At 39.7% G+C, this 16,869-nt stretch overlaps 2 protein-coding genes across 2 annotated transcripts in view; both read right to left on the bottom strand.

Annotated features, from left to right (window-relative positions):
• htr1fb (5-hydroxytryptamine (serotonin) receptor 1Fb) overlaps positions 1-16,869 on the bottom strand; it is a 36,353-nt gene that overhangs the window by 6,350 nt on the left and 13,134 nt on the right. The gene's annotated exons all lie outside the window — the stretch shown is intronic.
• On the bottom strand, positions 327-3,458 carry LOC130087893 (uncharacterized). The gene is made up of 3 exons (XM_056254424.1): positions 1,371-3,458; positions 965-1,084; positions 327-851 (listed from the first exon to the last, which is right to left on the bottom strand). Exons 1-3 carry the CDS (start codon positions 1,890-1,892, stop codon positions 582-584), a joined length of 912 nt encoding a protein of 303 aa, XP_056110399.1. The 5' UTR covers positions 1,893-3,458; the 3' UTR covers positions 327-581.

Raw genomic sequence — 16,869 nt, 5'->3', positions numbered from 1 at the left:
ACCTACACTGTAGCCTACAAATAGTGGGAAAAAAGTTAACTGGACTGTGCGCTTCCAGTGAAGGCTTCAGCTGTTTTATTGGTTAAGACAAACAGCTTAAATCATTTTTTCATAACATAATAGTATAATTGTTTTAAAAATTCTGCCTTTTAGGTCTTACAGATATGCCTCATATGATCAGTTTACATGGTGGATGCATGGCTGGCTAGGGAGAAGAGTCCGCAGAGTCATTCCATCATGTGCAGTTAACAAAATAAGAAACGTCTACTCTGAACCAAGTGGAATCTATACAGGGTTTGAATATGAAGACATTGATCATGCAGAAGTAGATGAGGCATGGAGGGATTTTAATAACCTATAGCTGAATAGTTGACATTTGAAGGCATTTTGTCAAGAAAACAAGCTATGCGACAAAATAGGATACCATACTAAATGTTAATGTTTAAAAAAAAAATGTTGCATGTACTCCAATATCAAATATATGTTTGAAGTACTACGTGTGCTTGACTAGAATTAAACATTAAAGATACTGTGCATTTGAACTATGCTGGTGTCTACGTCATGTGTTTGTAATGATGCAGCTACTTGAAACGTGGAAACTGCTGTGTTTGACAAATGATCTGTGATCTGGATAGTCTCTCTTGTGGAGCCATGACATGTGTTGGATTAACTCTCATGTCCATGACCTGTTTTGAATCTAACACAGAGGAGAGAACATCTGCAATCATAGCTGTCATGTAGCTATAGTCCTTTTCAACAGGCACTGGTCTTGCTCGGAATGTCTTGTGGACTTTGCTCCATGAGATTTTGAACTTGGGTTCACCAACACTCTCCCCATCTTGAAAAAATGCCTGTTCAAAAACAGAAATATGGAAAATAGATAAGGTGTTAGGAACAGTTTGATGTGCAATAACCAGTGTCACATAGTGCTTGCAAGGGATAGGATTGATTACAGTTCACACACCTGTTCCCTGTTCACATTGTTGTTATGATCCAGAGCAGCAAGCATGGAGGCATGGATCATCACATAATATCCAAAATGTGTTCTCTTTGGGAGGTATTTCAGGTACATGGAGTGATACACCTGAAACAAATTTGAATTTGAAATATTAAAATATGTGAGTCACACCCTGCCACATCATAATGAATGGAATATTTAATATATAATAATCAAATAAAGCAAATAAATAATTTCAGCAATAATCTGCCATGGGTCTTCTTTAAAATTATACCAAACTTAAGTCTGTGCTCCCAAGACAAAAAATGTTATGACAGTTTTTTGACGTGGACATTTTTTGTCCTCTATGTAGCTATGTGTAACTTTTTTTAATTGATGCACAAGGGTTAAATATGCCTGTATTTGATCATACCTCTAGTTTTGTTGTGTGGATGCACTTTGTCAGATGATCCAGGTCTTTCAAAAGCCGCTTGTGTTTCACAACCTTCACAAGTGCGTTATGGGCTTCAGATCCTGGCTTTAACCAAAGCTTGCTTCTCTGGCTCGTCTCATCAAGGGGCTCATGAGAACATTGGTGATAGTGCCTGTTCCCTGGCCAGTCGTGTCGGTTGGTAACATGGTGTATTACAGATATCCACTTCTCTTTCAACACTTCGGCATTACCCTCACAGGTTTGTGCACTCCACCACAAATGATTTACAATGGATGGAATCCACTGTCCCAGGCCTTCACATTCCCTTCTCTTAGCTTCAGTTGCCAGTTTTTTGGACACTCCTTTTGCCACATGCCAAGGGTCAAATTCATGGTGTTTTTCTGGATTACTGACCCTCATTTCTTTGACGATTTGTGGATGTCTGTCAGTGGAGATGGCTGAGACCTTCACTCCATTTTCTTCTATGGTTTTGAGAGCTTCTTTAAAACCTTTGATTTCCATGGTATTAGAGCTCAAAACTTGGGTGCAGCTAATTACCTTGAAGTCCACAACCTTTTGACTTTGTGCGTCTAAAAAAGTGTATGTACAGTATTTGGCTGAGTGCCCCGGAGAGTCACACCGGCCATCTCCACAACTTCTTCTTGTGATTTCATTGTAGTTAACACTGTACTCTGCTTTTTAATCTACGTTTTTTGAATGACAGGAAACACAAACTTCTTCCTCAGTGATGTGTATGTGTCTTCACTTATTGTTTTGAGGTTCATGTTACTACAGAAACGCTCAAATTTAGCAAAATGGATGCCACTGACGAAAAATGATTCTGTTAAAAGCAGGTTTCCTGTTCCTTTGGTCCCACTCAGAGTAGGTTGAGACTGCCATATGTAACTACAGCTGTTAGCACATGTGATCTCAAGTGTCAACTGTGATCCTTCATTCTTTAGCTTCTCTTTCACTTCTTCCTGGACAATCAGGGAGCCACACTTTAAACAACGCTAAAGTAATTGGTTTAACTGTTCCTCAAAAACTAGAAAAAGCCTCATTTCTTTATGGCTGTTGGTTGAAGCTTGTGATTCCTGGGTGTTTTGAGAAAACTCAGATGAACTTACAATGTATTCCGGATCAAAGTGACTGTACTGTGGTTGACTCTGTTCGCCAAGTTCATCATCTGAGAGGAACAGATCCTGGGAGTTATCAGCGTCATCCTCCTGTACACGTTTGCCAATCTCAATTTCATGTTTACCTGTGTAACTATGGTCCTTTTTTACTGGGTAGTCCACATCAGCTGGCCACTGTACCGCTGCATCCGACTGGTTAACATCCGTCTGCGTTGCTGCATCAGCCATACTTGGAGAACACTGTAGGCCTAACGTTACAGTGGATTCATTAACAGCATCTGGTGGATTGTCGGTTACCTCCATGATCGGCGTAGTGTCCGATGATTCGTCTTCCACGACTGCAACTGCAGGAGCGGGTTGTTTACATCCTAGCAGTAGAGTGTCCAGTCACTTGCCTTTGTCGTTTGTTAGCGCGGCTTTCACTCGCTATGCGCGGACGCTTATGCTTCTTGTGGGGGAAAATTGAAGGCAAGGCATTTGGTTTTAGTCTTCGCTTGTAACTAGCTGCACCTGTGAGCTCTTTTAGCCGACTAAATGCCTCAAACGCATCAGGGCTGACGTGACGGGAACACAGCCGTGGGTCTTCAGGGAGTTGTACTCGTCCGCAAGCAACTTCCCACTCTTTTCTTATTTTCTTCTCCTTTGGAAAGGAGTGGAGGCTTACATCACTCCCCCTGTTGCCTTTGGACTGGAAATTACAACCAAACGCTGCACAATGTGGCATTATATTGACTTTTAGGATGTAGCTACAGTTAAACTTAGCGCCATTAGCTCACCTCTCTCTGTTCTGAACACAACCGACACAACCAATATGCGTAATCGACCCAGAATGCATTGCGCGCGCAAAAAAATGGCTGCCTTAGTAGTTCAAATTCTGTAAACACCGTGAGGATTTTTTAAATAACGAAAATATTTTATGCATTTCTAACTATATATTTTTGTAGGAGAGAGCAGTTGTAGCATATTGAGGCCTTTGTGTCTTAGGCCTTGTCCACACGGACACGGGTATTTTTATAACCTGAGTTTTTCCTACAGCGTTTAAAAAAAATCCCGTCCACACATGCTCGGTCTCCGTCTACATGAAAACGCAAAAACACGCTATCAAGCGCGGTCAAGAGCATGCCACGCCAGCAGGCGGCGATGTAAACCTTAACCGTAAAGCCACGTTGGCCAATCAGAAGCGCAAATCTGACGTCAAACACAGCGGATAACGGCGCACACTCTGACGTCGCAAGGCAAAAACCCCAGTTTCACTGTCTACACGACAACACTGTAACCGGCGTTTCTGAAAATCCTCACCCTGGCAGGGGTTTTCAAAAATGTTCGGTTTCAGTGCGTTTTCGTGTGGACGAACAGCCGAACCGCGTAAAAAAAGTCACGGTTATAAAAATACCCGTGTCTGTGTGGACAGGACCTTAATAGTCGGGGTTCCTTTTAAGACACGCCTCATAATCAAAGCCCTATGGAGCAGTATCAGACTCACATTCTGACTAGAATATGAGTATGACGAAGTCAGGCTACAACGGGCCATTAAAGGGGTCATGAATTCAAATGTTCCTTGATCTTTTGACAGTTAAGAGGTGTTATACTAAAACTTCCTTGTTATTCCAAAAACAGCTTTTATTGAAACCAAAGCTAGAAAACGACAGGATCTGAAAAGTGGGAACTTATAACGTCACAGGGCAGCGAAAGGCCGCCTTTCCAGAAGAATATCAACGTCTACGACGTCTACATTGGCTGCGTCTTTGGCGCCGCCCACTGGAGCGTTAGTGAATGTGACATGAGAACGAGTAAAGATCGACACAGGATCAATACCATAACCTTCCGAGTGGGGGGGATTTCCAACAATGTAAATGTCTCAGCAGTGCAATATTTAATTGTTTGTATTCGGTGCATTTCACTGTGGATTATTTGGTAAATCAGTCGCAATTTTGGCACAGGCTTTGCAAACACACTTTTACGATAGGGATCTGCCAGCAACGCCACATATGTAAGTAACCATGTTTATTCTAATGCCTTATCTGTGATCAGTGATTTCTGATGTGTAATTTAAGATCAGATAGATTATATTTCTCTCAAAATCGTTCAATACTGTTTATGCAATTTCTCTTAGTGGGATGAAAATATGACTAAAATATGATTGTGATTAAATTATATACAGAAAGCGATCAAAGAACACCCCCTTTACAATCTAGCCTGGTAATACCAAACTCTGTTACTCCGCTTTGCTTCGTAGACAGAGTCTGGAATGGGAAAATTGAAAAGTGTTTTCTTCGGGGGGGCTTGTCTAAAGTATAAAATCATTGGTTACCCGTAAGCCAATCACATAACGCAATCCCCTCTCTCTCCAACTTAAACATCACCTCCATTCAAAATGTTTAACAAACACATTTCTTGTCCGGGCTTCCGTTTGCAAATGCCGGGAATATTCTCCACAACAGAGCGAATTGCATCCCGTATCTCCATATCCGCGGTCATTTTCGATTTCCCTAACCTAAAATACAATCTTAAACTCTGCGCTTTAGCGTCTACATCACAGCTCTCAGCCCGCCCTCTGTTCGTTGATTGGCCGGCTGTTTTCAGGCCGGAGGAAAACTGAGAGATAGGTCGCTATTGTCACACAGGTCGAGGGGAGGAATGCTCGGATGACCAACCGCCCCCCCTCTCTTACTGAGTCACCACCGTGGGGAGCCGACACCACAGGCACACAACAGAGGACTACGGAGACACAGGTAAGTTTCAAAGGAGGAACAATCTTTATTGAACGATAAAACAAGGGGCATCAATTGGATAGCCTTCACTGTCCTCTAGATATCCTTCTGTCACGGGCGGGCGTGTTGCAACTGTCACGGTGTCCCCTGGGCGGCAATTTGGGGACTCCGTTCACAGGGGGCGAGCCAGCGAATCACTAGACGGCTTCACCAGCGATGCTGCATGCTTCTGGACTCAAACAGTAAGTAGAACAGGTAAGGATATTCACAGTACCGAGAACTCTCATCGGCACACCGTAATGGAACAATGGTTTGAAAGCTTACTTTTTCCCAGCAGTGCTGCCGACTTCCGAACTCGGGCAATAAGTATAGCAGGTAAGGACTCTTCACAGCGCACGGTACTCTTCGGTCCACAGGAGGAAGACAGTGAGTTAAAGGTTTGCTTCGCCCATGATGCTGCGTCCTTCTGGACTCAAACGGTAAGTAGAACAGGTGAGGATCTTCACAATACAAAATACTCTCTTCAATGTGCAGCAGGAAGACAATGGATTAAACAGGGTACTTTACCAGTGATGCTGTATACCTCTGGACTCGGACAGTAAGTAGAACAGGTAAGGCTCCTCACAGTACACAGTACTCTCTTCAGCTTGCAGTAAGGAGACAGTGAATTAAAAGATTGCTTCCCAAATGATGCAGTGTACTTCTGGACTCAACAGTAAGTAGAGCAGGTAAGGATCTTCGCAGTACAACGTACTCTCTTCGGTACACAGCAGGAAGACAATGAATTAAAAATGGTACGTTACCAGTGATGCTGTAGGCTTCTGGGCTCAAACAGTAAGTAGAACGGGTAAAAATCTTCACAGTACAATGTACTCTCTTCAGTGCACAGTAAGGAGACAATGGGTTAAAAAGGGTACGTTACCAGTGATGCAGTAGGCTTCTGGGCTCAAAACAGTAAATAACAATTAAGGACCTTCACAGTACAGAGTACCCTCTTCAGTGCAGCTGTATCACACTGGACTTCCAATGGGGAGCAGATATAGTAACTTTCCACAAACGTGTAAATGGGGCTAGGGCCACTTCGCAGCAAAGGCACAGCACACTTGTGTTCACTTCAATTCCACAGCCACAAATCAATGTGTATCAATAAGGCAAAAGCACTGCAATTCACTCACACATTAAGGCTGGTCAGAGGCCCCACTCCGTTTGTTGCGCTCGCTCCACGAGGGATTTCTCTCTCAATTCCTCCTCAACACACTCTGAAACACATAGCTCTTCCGACAATCAGATCCACATTTACTGCATCCTCTTCCAGCAATTTGAACGCTCATAAGATGAAATCAGTTCACTTATCTCTTCTCTCTCCTTCCACAGCACCAATCCAGACGATAGCTCAGTCCAGCAGACTTCCCACGAACGGTCACTCTCATCCAGCAAACTCAAATGGGCGATCTCCACACCACAACGGTTTTCCTGAGGAAGCTTGTATCCAACACTGCTCAAAGTCAACCCTTTAGGCTCTTCAACACTTCCAACTCACTGAGCACTTCAAACCCACTGAACATCAACGACCCCACTGAACATCAACCACAACACTCTCTGAATGGTCCCTTTTTATCCTGGCTTGCGTAACAGGAAGCCTGTGTGAGCGCCGCTTCTCTCTCTCTCACACCTGCAATGCATTAGCGCTAATCAGTGCGGGCATGTTTACATCACGGGAGTGGGGCGTGTTGCACACAATACCTTCCCCTGGGAAACTTAGGACTCTCAAGGGGGTTCCGCTTGCCGAGCGATTTTGTCACCCGTGACACTATCAAGGGGGTAATCCATCCTCCGGAAACTGAAGCTTCGCTTGGGAGCCGCCATTGTAGCTGACAATCACCTGTTGTTAGCATTCCATTGACTCCCATTCATTTTGGCGTCACTTTGACAGCGAATAACTTTACATCTGAGGCGTCCAAAGACTACATTTGTCCATTACTTATTTCTTAACCTGTTAAAAACGGACGCCCCCGGTACCGGGGGCAACGGGGCTTAAGAAACAGGACAATGGATAAAAGGCTCCATTACTTTGTATCTTACGTTATGGCCCTGTAGAAGCCGTTTTTGTAAAAATAGGCTAACGATTGTGTCATAACCACGGGACTCTCTGTCGTACAGTAGAGAAATTACCGTATAGACAGAAGGAGAAGCTCATAGGCAATCTTTTACTGTCTATGAGGCAATCGGGTGGACATGGAGGCATAAAGTCAAGGGAGAAGCCCATAGATAGAGAGTTCATAAAAGCAACGGGACAAACTATTTCAACAACAGATTTGTTTTAGATTTCAATTCAGATTTGTCTCGGCACAGCTACTAGAAGGTCAGAACGGTTGCTCACGTCACATATACGTCGTCAAGCTCAGTTTGAGCCTGCGCAGTATGCTTGGCTATCAGGAAGTGAGTGCTTCTAATGGGCTTCAACTTTCTCCGTTGAAATCTATGGGGTCGCTGTGTGCATTTCTTTTACTGTCTATGGTCGCTATCTCAGATTGAGTACAGAAGCGAACTGAAATTGAGCGGAAGTACAAAGTCTGACGTAGTCAGGCTATTTCCAATCGCCCAAGCTGTCAATCTGGACAGTTGCTAAAACTCGTTATGAAATCAATCATGCTGTTACACTGCACAACAAAGCTCTTACTTTATTTACATTGTGTTTGCATTGTTATTTGGTGAAAGCATTCGTAAGAGTGCAGAAATTGCGTTGCAATGATGAGATCGCTGTATTTACGCGATCAACAGACTGTCTGTCATCTGCTCAATGCTCATTACTGCAACCTTTCGTGTGATGGGAATAGATGTAAACACTTTTCACGATTTGTTAATCTCGATTGCTGTAATAGTAAAAATGTAGTAAAAGATTTCGAGAGAGAGAGTTCCACATGTAATACTAGCTATTTCATATGCAAAGATGTCAGCCAATCACAGCAGTGGGCGTTTACACTGAAGTCTCACAGCAGACACGCCCCTTCAAAGAGCGTTCAAATCAGAGGATAAAATCAGGCTAGTAAAAAAATGCCTTTTCTAAAAAATGTAAAAATCATACTAACATTATAATGGCACCCCAAGGAAACATTATAAAATAATTATATATATATTAATATATATATTAATATAATATTATATATATAGGCCTATATAATAAAACTTCTGATCAAGTATGTAAATTTCTTTCACCATTTCAAACTGACTATGTTGTTTTCTTTATTTTTCTTTAGTTACTTTTGTAACTACTTCTATGTAAAGCTGCTTTGCAACCATTCAAAATTGTGAAAAGCGCTATGGAAATAAATTTGAATTGAATTACACAATACGTGATATTCAAAGTGTGGTTAAATGATTGAAAAGGTAAAATTCATAATTATAAAACTTACTTCATGATTATGAATTATTGTTTTTTGCAACACAAAACACATTTCCTGTAAAATATTTTTACACTCAAGTAGATCTCAAATACAGTATTTGTATTGTACATTTAATCATAACAGGTCAACAGAGGATTAAACAAAAAAATAAATTACTGAAGTAGTACTTAAATATTTAACAAATTAAATAGTTTTATTTGCGCTGTAGACTAAAGTTGTGTTCTGCCCTTACAGCACCTGTTAGCAGAAACAAGATGTTTCAGTTCATACCTCACATTTTCTTTGGTTTGATCTGCGATGCTGTTTTGGGAAACGCACCATAAGCATTCTGGGAATGCATGAGCAGCTGCCTTAGAATCTTGCCAAAATAAGGTATCTTAGGAAGAGGTATAATTATGCTGCCTACATTCAATAATCTTCATGCACTTATAATGCTTGAAGTGCTGCCAGCGGAGACAGCTCAATAGGTTTTTAAACAAAGCGTAGGTTTAGCTGAATATCAGATTAGCAGTAATATGTACAGCAGTATTTTAAAGGATTTAATCATATACCAACTCCCTTTAATTTTGATCTTTACCCAACTTTCATCACTTTCATGCATTTAAAGACCTGTCACTCACAGTAATATTAAACATGGGTTCCTGGAGTATGCAAAACAAGTCATCAGATCTTATTTCAGAAAATTATTCTTTCTCTAAAATGAATATGCTAGATAAAAGCCATATTCTACCAAAGAAAACAAATAACAGGATCCATTATATGTGTGCAGGCAATAGGGACTTAGTATCTCACACCAATAATTTCTTGATTTACACTCTATTAAAAGTATTTGTATATGTGATATGTCTTGAAGACTTTTAAATCCCTACCTGGGTTGCCTGCTGATGGCAATCCCCCTCCTCAGGGAAGACCAAAGGTAATTGCGAGAAGTTTCAGTGAATATATATAAGGTCTCACAGTTCTCTCCCAAACAACCTACTCTATTCATTCACGGAGCACTAATATGGTACGGCAGATTCGTCAGTTTTTGTTAGTGCTGTGGAATCTTCAGCTCTGACACATGACACAGAGTAAATTAGCGAATCAAAAACCAGTAAACAAATGGTGATTCAGATAACACTAAACGATGTGTGAAATTTTGGAAAATTGTTAGTTTTGACTGTTAGTGATGGTTGGATAGAGAACATGTGTGGAATTTGGCTTTTTATGTATTCCAAATGCGGATGCTCTAAATGAAACATTTAACATGAAACCATGTGACTCATTTCTTGGTGAAATAGTATTTTCAATGCGAAAAAATGTAGGGAAAGACTTCATTCTATCAATTTTTGATTGGATTGGATCATGAGAAATGGTTGTTACAAACCAGAATGAAGCCAGGTGGTCGGAGGGGAGGGGTTGAAAAGTAAGAGGGATTAATAAAGACGGCCGAAAAGGAAAGTCATTTCAGAGCAGGAGAAAGCTATTTCATTTTGATAAAAGATTATAAAGCAATTTTAAGGTGCAGTGATTTATGTACAATGCAAAATAACACCAGCAATGTGTATTAAAAAAGTAAATAGGGTTGATTATAATTATGCTGGCACCCCACTTCTTATCCCTTTTTGAAGTCAGAATAATGCACATGGATGACACCTGACTGCCTGTGTATCGGGGATGGGAGATATCCTGTAACTAAAATTTAGGCAGATACTATTAGGCCTATGATTAAAGGTCCCGTTCTTCGCGATTCCATTTTTCAAACTTTAGTTAGTGTGTAATGTTGCTGTTAGAGCATAAATAATACCTGTAAAATTATAAAGCTCAAAGTTCAATGCCTAGCGAGATATTTTATTTAACAGAAGTCCCCTTTCAAAGCCTACAGCGAACGGCCGGTTTGGACTACATCCCTCTACTTCCTTTTTTAATGACGTAACTAGAATAGCTTTTTGACTAATCTCCGCCCACAGGAATACACAAAAAAAGGGGCGTGGTCTTGTTGCGCTCCCATGGAGAAGAAGCACTTCAGCTGCGCATGCATCTCCAATTTATGGTAAGAGGCGTGACCTTTCCAGGCAACGTGCGATAAGCTGCTGTCGAATCACAACACAGGAACCGCTGGCACAATCAGAACTCGTTACGTGTTTCTGAAGGAGGGACTTTATAGAACAAGGAAGTCATCAGGCCGTTTTTTGGACAGTGAAAACAGCGGTATACAGATAAGTAAATTGTGTGAAAAATACTGTGTTTTTTTACACGCGAAACATGAACACATGTTATATTGCACACTGTAAACACAATCAAAGCTTTAAAAAAAACATGAAGAATGGGACCTTTAATTAGTGCAAAGAATTTTTTTTTTTTTTTTTTTTTTGCTATGTACATAGTAAGATGCCATTTGAACTAAGTGTAAGTAGTGTTAGATGCTTAGTGTATTGTAATATAAAACATTATACAACCATAACAACATATTAAATGTATATTTATTAAAATCATAAATGGATTATTATTGGGTACTTCCTTGTTCCTATCCCTAAAGCCCACCCCTACTCTTAACCTGCTGATCAGTATATGTATCCTCAAAGGTCCAGGAAGGGAGCTGCACATGTCGGTCGATATATCAGCAAACCCAACCAACGCAAGGACACCACATTCAATTTCAATTCACCCATAATACTTGTTAAACTTGGCTTTGAGCACTTTATTTCCACCTTTTGAAAATTTTCTTCATTATTTAAGATAAATGCCACTTAGCTGGTATACGATGGAAAGGGGAGAAGAATGGAATCATGCAAATTCAAAGTCAGGTCCGTTGTGTCAAGAACAAGATCCACTATCCTCACGGCCGCATTAACAATAGGGCTAGGCGGGGCTAGGCGGGGCTAAAGCCCCGGGGCCCGAACAAGGAGGGGTCCCTTGATTGGCTGTGGAGCAGATACTGATTGCCAAAGCCTTACCACGCAACGCCCCCCACAAATTAGCCCTGTTATTTAGTAGCGCTTTGCCGAATATTCCATGCATTATCACGGAATCATTATCATTAATATTATAGTCACCGTTCGCAAAGACCCGCCTTTTTTAGTTACTGTGTGACAAGCCAGGCGGCTCTCACGAGTCACGCACATCATGTTCTCACTCACGCACTGAAAAATACATCGCGGGGCAAAGACTAACGTTACACAATTGACTACGAGAGAGAGTTCAGAGCAGCTTACTGTTGATATGAAACAAAGTCTCAACTTTCAAATATTGTAATTTAAATAATTTAAACCATACCGTTTTCAAGTTCAAGTCCACCGACGTTAATCTACTGACAGCTTTGTTGTCTGACAAAATTGCGTATTCGGCGTTATGATTGGCCAGGTCGCCTGTCAATCAAACCCCCGTGGGCACCAGGACAGGGCATGGTGAAATGAAACGTCACGTTTTAATTTAACATAATACATTTGTTGAAAGTGGTTCAGACCGAGCACCACAAAAAACGAGTAGCCTCTCGCTGCATCCTGCGGTGGACATCCAACCCAACCACATCCAAGTGTGACGTCAGAAGCCACCACGCCCATGCCCAAATTGGACGCATTCTCATTAACATTTAAAAACAGGAAGAAGCATCGAGAAGAGAAGTCTAGAAGACGAAGGTAACTGCGAAACAAAATGCACAAAACACACTTGCGGTTTTAGTATTTTAGTAAACACTGTTCAACATAATACGGATGAGTTGTATGAGAATGAGATGTTACCTGTTGAAAGCAGCTCTTATCACTTTAATAATAGTTTGTAATGAGGTCAGTGCGGTGCGGCTAATCACTTGACTAGCATTGTCAAAATATCGATGTAATTCGAATCAATAAGGTTTGATGATGTTGTTTTAGAGCTATGATTTATCTTCAACTTACATATTTGGTCATTTAACTCCCCTGTAATGTCTCAACTGAGTTGTGTGTTACATTTGGCTGAGTGAATTTCGTATCAGTAACTACGTTAGATTCTCAACTGAGAATTTTGTTTTGTATACTATTACTATTATACTATACCAACTAACTGCATTATTATATCACCAATGTCATGTTGTTATTTGGATTAAGGGTAAATATGAAAAATATATTATTTCAGTGCTTATGTGTGACGTTACATCCTGTAAATCTTATTCTGCTTGTAAAGAATATGAGATTTGATTGTCACTCTGTCAGTTGTAAATACTCCATATTGAAAAAGTTTGAAGTTGTTCTGTCATTGCTTAAATGCAAAGAAGTTATACATGTTTAGATAATGTAATGTGATGATAAACTGTTGTAATATGAATAAGTTTTATTATTGATTCATAGTAAATACAGTGACAGCAAGCCAGCCATCACATCAGCAGACTTTCCTAACTATATTATACTTCTTTTCAGGAGTACTACAATTTTGAAAGCAAGTGATTGTTTGCCATGTCGGTAAGTAAAAATAAACTTTGGTTTGTATCCTAATCAAGTTAGCGTACTGTTAACTGTCGGGCCAAAGGTTTGTCTGAATTGGAATTAACAACTTAACGATAGCTAGGTTAAAACGTTTTGGTCTGATCACTTATCACTTACAACCCTAACTTATCACTTCAAAGTAACTTGGTTGAGCAACCGAATCATTTCACTACATCTTACTTGATAACTCTGTGTATGTGCCAAATTATCTATCTATTCTAGATTAATGGAAAGATCACATAATTATTGTCATTGTCATGTTTTACAGCATCCCACACATTTTCAGTTCAAGCCTGATGCAGATCAATTCTGCCTGGATGGGTGGTTCGAATGTCCCTGCTGCAGTTTTATGACTAAAGAGAAATTCTCATTTTCTATTCATCCATTGCAGGTCAGAGTAGATTATTAATTATTTTTGCACAATGCCCAGTGCACCCTTTTGTTACTGATATTTCTGTTAACACAACAGTGACTGTTCTCTGAAAACTATTTCAGTGAAGTGGAAGATTTTAACCGACAAATTGACAAACAATTGAGGAAAGAAGGGAGACCATTCAATTAATAGGTGTTGCTCTTACATTTACACATTTGGAGTTTGGAATTAGACGTCAGTAACATGAATATTCTATTTGACTTTCTCTCTCTACAACTCCAACATTTCATAAGTGTTAAGTGTTAAATCAGAAATAGACATTTGTTTAACATGTTCAACTGAAATATCTCTCTCTCTCTCTCTCTCTCTCTCTCTCTCTCTCTCTCTCTCTCTCTCTCTCTCTCTCTCTCTCTCTCTCTCTCTCTCTCTCTCTCTCTCTCTCTCTCTCTCTCTCTCTCTCTCTCTCTCTCTCTCTCTCTCTCTCTCAGAGTTGAAGCCATTCTTGCAGCAACTGGTGGAAAAGGGGATCTTTTTGGTGCTTTTGTTCTAGCACAAATAATTTTGTTCTTTCATATAATATAAATAAATACATGTGTATATATAAATAAATTCATGCTTGAATCATTCTCGAGTTTTGCCTTCTGATATCTGGCCATATCATTTAGTGACTGCATATGCTGATTCCATCGTTATTTTACCTGATAATGAGCAAATTAGTTAAACTTAAGGAGGTTTAACAATATACAGTATAATTCAAGAAACTAAGACTCACTCAACTTTTTCAGTTGTTTAAGGATTGATATACATTTTTTATTTGTTTTGTGTAAATTAAATTTTTTCAAAATGCCTCTGATACATTTTGAATAAAAAAAAACACATTTTATAAAAATACTCCTGAGATTAAATGTCTTTCGAACTATGTATGCACAAACTAAAAAACTAGGGTCCTGTAACCGGGGTCCTAAAGCTGCAGCCTCCGATTGTGCAGGAATATACTATTGATTTTAAGTAGTATAGTGAATGTGTTGCTATGAACAACTGTGACATTGGTTATTTTAACAAAAAGTTATCACACTTGCATAGATGGGTCATTTTAGACCCATGTGATGTATTAACTTGATGTATTAACACAAAATATTAAATAAAAAATTAATTTGTGACCAAGATATTTTGAACTATGATGATATTTTGATATGTTAAACTCATAAAACCTGTACAGAAGGTGAAGCGAGAAATTAACTGTTTTTTATGTATTAGAATATTGTGCAAAAGTTCATTTATTTCAGTAATTCAACATAGCTGTAAGCCATAATCATCAAATTTATAACACATAAAGGCTTGAAATATCTCACTTTGCATGTAATGAGTCTATATTATATATTAGTATCACCTTTTAGTTGAATTACTGAAATAAATGAACTTTTGCACGATATTCAAATTTTTCAAGTTTCACCATATTGGTTCTTTAAGGTTTACATAAATTCCATTCTGCTGTTTTATTATTTGATTTCAAAGTCATTTGCTATAACAGGCATTAACTAATAAGTGAATTCTTAATTTGGTTGTAAAAATGCAATATTTCTATAACCACATAGAAAGAAATGTAAAAAAAGTTTACATTTATTTTTTTTATTTAGAAGGGGTAACTATAAGTGCAGTTTGGATCCCATATAATTAAGAAAGTGACAAAAACTCGTTTTAGTTTAAGTATAGATGCTCCCTTATACGTTTATAATAGCAAAACCATGATTATTTATTACCATTTGTGTAACAGAAATACAAGAGAAATACAAAAATATCGTTTTAAGGTACATTGTTTACTTGTACAATGTCATTAACTTACAAAACCAGTGAGCAATGCTCACTGTTAAGGGAGTGATTGTGATTTAGACCATTCCAAGCCTGCCAAAGCGTCACAATTTAACTGCACCAATAATAGCGTCACACTTCTATACAAATAACCTCATCTTTAAATCGAGTCACGTGCCGTATTTGGACATGGGCGAGGCTTCTGACGTCACACTTGGATGGGCGTGGCTTCTGACGTCACACTTGGATGTGGGCCGGGTTAGATATCCACCGCAGGATGCAGCGAGCTGTACTTGCAAAAAACTTGTAGCCAATCAGCAGGGGGCGTATACACTCATTATGGGGGAGGAGAGAGTGAGCAAGAGGGAGATTTGAAGAAATACTATTGAAAAAGAGATAGCTGAGCAGTGATGGGAATAATTGTCACAGATCAGAACGACACAAACAGGTAACGACGTAAACAAGAGGTTTTATTAATGACACTCAGGAACAGATATGGCAGGTGAGTAGCTGTTTGATGACAGATATGAATATAGAAGTATCGATGGTTTTGACTGAGTCTCTTATCTGATGCAGGGGGAAGATGTCGAGCTGGATGGAAGACGGATGACTGGCTGAAGACCGAAGGACCGGAGATGCAGACGGGAGATTCTCAGAAGGCGGGTAAGTCAATAGCGGGTTGAGGTGATCCTAGACGGAGAGTCAGGTAGTCGAAGGTATCAACGAGACCAGACAGTGAGCTGAGTGAATTGTGGGGTTTTTAAGGTGTTGGTGATGAACGTACAGATTGCAGTCAGGGGATGATGACAGGTGCAGGTGATCAGAATTCAGGGGATGTGGAACGAGTGGGCGGATTGAGGAGGTCTGGTGCTGATGAGGCTGTTTCCGTGACAATAACGGCGTTATAAATAAACAGCCTTATTTTTTTCAGTAACGAGTAATCAAACTAATTACTGTTTCCTCCGTTACAACACACTGTTACTGACAATAAAATGCGGCGTTACTATAATTGAGTTCATGCACTGAAGCGGTTTTCATCCGAGTAGGCTCGCTCTCCGCCATAGGAACTGCAAAGTTTTTTCTCTGGTGAGTGTGTGTTTATGAGGCGCCAGACTGGACACAAGCGAGGTGAACGCCGCGACCACGATCGACAGTGTGTGAGAGAGACCGAGTGTGTCCGAGAGCATAATATAGTTTAATTATAAATAAATTACGCATTTCAGCACTAGAATAATCTCTGTAGCATATTGGTATCATCTGCAACGTTTTAATTAGTTTACATGGTTATAAAATAAAAATCCAAAATAACCTGCAGGGAACTTTCAAAGAAAACATCTTTGTTTGACCGGTTGTGAACACGTGCGGCAAACACGACTAGAATTTGGCTTAAATAACCTCTCTGATGATGATGTCCTCTGTAGGTTATAAAAATAAAACCCCCAAAATATTATATTTTATTATTATTATTTATGTTGGTACATTGTTCAGTATTATATTGAGAGCAATTTTGTTAAACGGTTTACTTTTGTGAGGAAGAAAATACTTCAAGTAGGCTATACAGTATGTCTACCAGTTGTAAAGGTGTGAGTTTTATAATTTTAATTTGCACTACAAAGAGTGTATGTGT

This window comes from Rhinichthys klamathensis, unplaced genomic scaffold (assembly GCF_029890125.1).
Source record: "Rhinichthys klamathensis goyatoka isolate OS25496 unplaced genomic scaffold, OSU_Roscu_1.1 h1tg000111l_1, whole genome shotgun sequence".
In the NCBI taxonomy this organism is placed as follows: Eukaryota; Metazoa; Chordata; class Actinopteri; order Cypriniformes; family Leuciscidae; genus Rhinichthys; species Rhinichthys klamathensis.
The sequence above is the reverse complement of the archived record's forward strand: the minus strand, read 5'-3'. Positions and strand labels throughout refer to the sequence as shown.

Coding starts and splice junctions, on each gene's coding strand:
- LOC130087893 (XM_056254424.1), bottom strand. CDS start 1,892: ATGGAAATCAAAGGTTTTAAAGAAGCTCTCAAAACCATAGAAGAAAAT. Junction 1,085..1,370: donor TCCACACAACAAAACTAGAG/GTATGATCAAAT, acceptor AATTTGTTTCAG/GTGTATCACTCCATGTACCT. Junction 852..964: donor ACAATGTGAACAGGGAACAG/GTGTGTGAACTG, acceptor GTTTTTGAACAG/GCATTTTTTCAAGATGGGGA.